Source organism: Lepus europaeus, chromosome 3 (genome assembly GCF_033115175.1).
Source record: "Lepus europaeus isolate LE1 chromosome 3, mLepTim1.pri, whole genome shotgun sequence".
In the NCBI taxonomy this organism is placed as follows: domain Eukaryota; kingdom Metazoa; phylum Chordata; class Mammalia; order Lagomorpha; family Leporidae; genus Lepus; species Lepus europaeus.
Window position 1 is genome coordinate 134269579 of NC_084829.1, and position 4051 is coordinate 134273629.

Genomic DNA, 4051 nt, shown 5'->3' on the forward strand with positions numbered 1-4051 from the left:
TACGTAGGGAGGGCATGGGCTTGTAAGGTTTGTTCTTACAAATCTTTCTGGGAAGACCCAGAAAAAAGCCAGGATGCATCTGGACATTATCCCAAAGTTCTGAGTACCAACCAGCAGGAATCTCTTAAGGAAAGACAAGGGCAAGAGGCTGGAGTGGGGCTTGCTACTCTGGCCTGCGACTGCCCTGTGCGTGGTGCAGTGGAGTTGATTTACATTACAAGTTGGATATCAGGGTCTGTGCGTGAGAGAGTTTCCCTCTGGTCGTGAAAGGGGTCTAAGAGCTTTGCTGGGGCCTGGCAGGCCCCTCCCCTGGGCTGCAAGGATCCGCCTCTCTATTCCCCAGATAAATTCCTAGTGTCCACCAAATTCCTCAGCGCTCTCTCACACTCCTTTACGGCCACGACTCCGGGGGTGGGGAAAGCAAGCAAGCGCCGGTTTCCTTCTCGAAGACGCTCCTGCGGTTCCTTCTCACGATTCTGTGAACGGACAGGGTAGGGGCCCCCATCAGCCAGACCCCAACTCCAACTCCCCACACTGGGTGCCCGTTCCATACTCGGGAGGCCCATTGAAACCTCAGGGTCTCAGGGTCTCTCTCTCTCTCTCTCTCTCTCTCTCTCTCTGCCTCCCCCAGTCCGCCCCCGCCCCAGCATGTCCACTGGCTCCCTCAGCGATGTGGAGGACCTTCAAGAGGTGGAGATGCTGGAATGCGACGGGCTGAAAATGGACTCGAACAAGGAGTTTGCGACTTCCAACGAGAGCACGGAGGAGAGCTCCAACTGCGAGAACGGGTCTCCCCAGAAGGGCCGCGGCGGCCTGGGCAAGAGGAGGAAGGCGCCCACCAAGAAGAGCCCCTTGAGCGGCGTCAGCCAGGAGGGGAAGCAGGTCCAGCGCAACGCGGCCAACGCGCGCGAGCGGGCCCGCATGCGGGTGCTCAGCAAGGCCTTCTCCAGGCTCAAGACCACCCTGCCCTGGGTTCCTCCGGACACCAAGCTCTCCAAGCTGGACACGCTCAGGCTGGCGTCCAGCTACATCGCCCACTTGAGGCAGATCCTGGCTAACGACAAGTACGAGAACGGTTACATTCACCCGGTGAACCTGGTGAGTTGTGCGGCGTGAGGTGCGGGCACGCCCGCAGTGCGCGCAGAGCTGGGAGTGGGGTGCGGGCGCCCGGTGGCTCCCACAGCTTGGCCACTGAGGGCCTCGCGCCTCCTGGGACCGGCTGCGGACGCTCCCCACAGCGCCCTCGCGCTCTGTCCCACCGGCTGCCGGGGCGGGAGTAGTTTATGAGAGGGTTTGACGTGGCAGCTCAATTAGGGATTTGCAAATGTACGAAGTTGGCAAAGAGGAGGGATGCCCCGTGCCAGCGCCAGCGCCGGCGTCAGCGCCATCCCCGCTGGCGTGAAGACGCTGGCTCCGGACAGGGAACCCTGGCAAGATGCTGTGCACCGACGGGGCGCTGTATGAATCCTTTTATTCTTTTTTTAGCTGAAAGGAAAGCTTGATTTTCACTTCTTTAAATCTTGCAGATATAACTCACAATTGAAGAGTCTTTCATTCTCAGAATTTGGAACCGTTAGATAGGGACTCATTCATAAGTACACCCCCCAGCCCCCACAACTGTCCATGTAAGTCCCCCAGGGACTTAACTATTTTGTTTGTGTCCTACAAGCGGATTAACACTTTTAAATCCTTAAAGTTTTAGCAAAAATCAGCATAATCGATAAATTCTCAGAGATATGTCAGTCTCATCTGAGAAGAAAATATTACATTTTTTATCTTAAAAAGCAACGCCCACTGAGTCTAACTTTTTTAAATACACAAAATTGATTGAACCTACTATTTTTCTCAAATACATTTTACTGCTGAAGTCATATATTTTAATTCTTTTGTCATTTGATTTCGTTTTAAAACTTCCAGGCTCTGAAGAAAAACAACTTACTAGGACCTCTGTTTATATACGATAAGAAAGACAGGTTTTCCTCTGAAAGCCAGCCTTCCAGAGACTTCAATTGTCTTCCCACCGAATCAGTCTCGGGGGCTTGGGGGGAGGGGGTGCAAAAACACATTTTGCACGGAAAAGGTTTTGTCTCCAATTAAAGGGGTTTTTTTTTTCTTCAATGGGATGATTGAATGGCTCTTTTTTTTAATCGGAACTAAAACGAAAGTACTACCTAGAACACTTGGATAATGCTGCTGGCTTCATCTTAGAATAAGAAGCGCAAATGAACTTTATTGCAGAACAGCCTGGAGAAAGGAAGAGAAAGCGATGTAGAAGACTATTTTAAATAAGATGTCCGTGTTACCTCTCACTAGCTTTTTTTCCCTAAGAGATCGTGGTTAATTTAGAGACTGAGGTTAAAGCCTGGGTTTGTGCTGGTCAGAGGAGAGGCTGGGAATTGATAGAGACAAGGGGTTTTGGGGGGGCGAGAGGCCTTGGCCTCCGGAGGGAGGGCGCCCAGCAGGCGCAGGGTTCTCCCGGGCTCCCCGATTCAGGCTGGGCCAAGCACCAGCCGCTCGCGGCTTCGGAAGCGCCTCTCCCTCTCGGGTTTCACTTCTAGCCCAGCGTGAGGGCTTTGCGCTCCTAATCTAAAGGCCCAGCACCACGTCGAGCTGCGACCCGGCGCCAAGGCAGCCTTTGGTTTTCTGCAGCCACGGGGCGCCCCAGGACGCCGAGTAGGTGGCAGAGATGACTGGCCTGGCAGCTCACCGCCTGCTCCCCCACCCCCAGCGCGCCCCTCCTCTGCTCCCAGACTCTGAGCTCACCCCAGCCCCTCCTCCATGGCCACTCACCTCCTCCACCCTCTTCTCTCCTGCAGACGTGGCCCTTTATGGTGGCCGGGAAACCCGAGAGTGACCTCAAAGAAGTGGTGACCGCGAGCCGCTTATGTGGAACCACAGCGTCCTGACCTTGGAGGTGCGAGTCTGGGAAAGGCGCGCTCCCGGGGGGAGCGGGCCCCGGGAAGGCGACCCCTGCCCTCTCCTCTCTGTCTTTGCTTCCCCCTCTCAGCGCTCCTCTCCCTGTCCCACCCCGGCGAGAACACTTTACAGCGACGAGGAGATTCGTTTCCAAGCCAGAGGAGACCGACTGTACTTACAAAGATCCCCACCTATTTAACTTTATGAACTCCTATGGTGAAAGACTCTGCGAGCCTTGCTGGTCCAAGTGCAATATGTAATTATAAATATATAAATAGATAATAAGAGCCTTATCAATGTGTATCTTTTGTACAATATGTTGTAAAGTGTAGATCATAGAATAGCTGACTTTGACAGTCACATTTATAAAGGAAGTCACTTAAAGATTATTTTTTTCAGACAAGTTTTGCTACTTTCGAAAATAAATCTCTCTTTATATTGCTAAAAGCCCTGACCCTGGTGAGTTTTGTTTTTTTTTAAATAAACATTTATCTGGAGGGAAAAAAGTAGGAAACTCTTGGGGAAGTTTGATAATAAAAAATGGTTCTTTCTTTTAAGCCTCAATCCAAACTTTTAGAGATAGCAAAATACTGATTCCCTATATGAAGGTGCAGGTCATATTTTGTACTGAAACCATAAAAAAGGAACTCATGGAAGCTAATTTTAACACTAATAGAAGTAAGGTAGCTTTAAACAAAGGCTGGATAGGGTTAAGGTTACTCACAGTTGCACAGCTCAAGAGTTAAAACACACCAGAGAAATAAAATCCAATTTTCGTGTATTCCGCAGGATAATTGGTGCCACGAGCAGGAAAGTAAATCCCACGTTTTACGACCTTGCAGGCATTGACAAGGTCCCAAACAGCCCAGGGTGGCAAACTAATGAAGAAATCACGGGAGTCACGAAAGATGCAAATTCCACAACCCCTGGGACGTGTTTTACGATTTTCAAAATGCTGCAACCTACATTATGCATTTGTTATTAATAATTCGCCGGTTTATTCTAACAATCAACCTGCATGGCTGCATTTCGGGTGCGGTTGCCCGGTGCGTTCAGCACCCGCCACGACTTCCGGCCGACTGGGCTTTAATTTAAACATCTTCCAGGCTACGGAACAGCTCCTAAGGGAAGATTA

General features: G+C 51.0%; 1 protein-coding gene across 2 annotated transcripts; it reads left to right on the forward strand.

Annotated features, from left to right (window-relative positions):
* The first annotated feature begins 386 nt into the window (after positions 1-386).
* Positions 387-3365, forward strand: TCF21 (transcription factor 21). Of its 2 annotated transcripts, XM_062187733.1 has the most exons (4): positions 387-491; positions 632-1098; positions 2817-2914; positions 3008-3365. In XM_062187733.1, exons 2-3 carry the CDS (start codon positions 649-651, stop codon positions 2904-2906), a joined length of 540 nt encoding a protein of 179 aa, XP_062043717.1. In that variant the 5' UTR covers positions 387-491; positions 632-648; the 3' UTR covers positions 2907-2914; positions 3008-3365. The 2 variants fall into 2 exon arrangements, with proteins under 2 accessions (XP_062043717.1, XP_062043716.1); XM_062187732.1 differs by having other exon boundaries at positions 2817-3365.
* The last annotated feature ends 686 nt before the right edge of the window (positions 3366-4051 follow it).

What these genes read in the sequence shown, in the direction of transcription:
- TCF21 (XM_062187732.1), top strand. Translation starts at nt 649, where the DNA reads ATGTCCACTGGCTCCCTCAGCGATGTGGAGGACCTTCAAGAGGTGGAG. An exon ending in ACATTCACCCGGTGAACCTG is followed by an intron (nt 1,099 to 2,816) that starts GTGAGTTGTGCG and finishes TCTCTCCTGCAG; the next exon opens with ACGTGGCCCTTTATGGTGGC.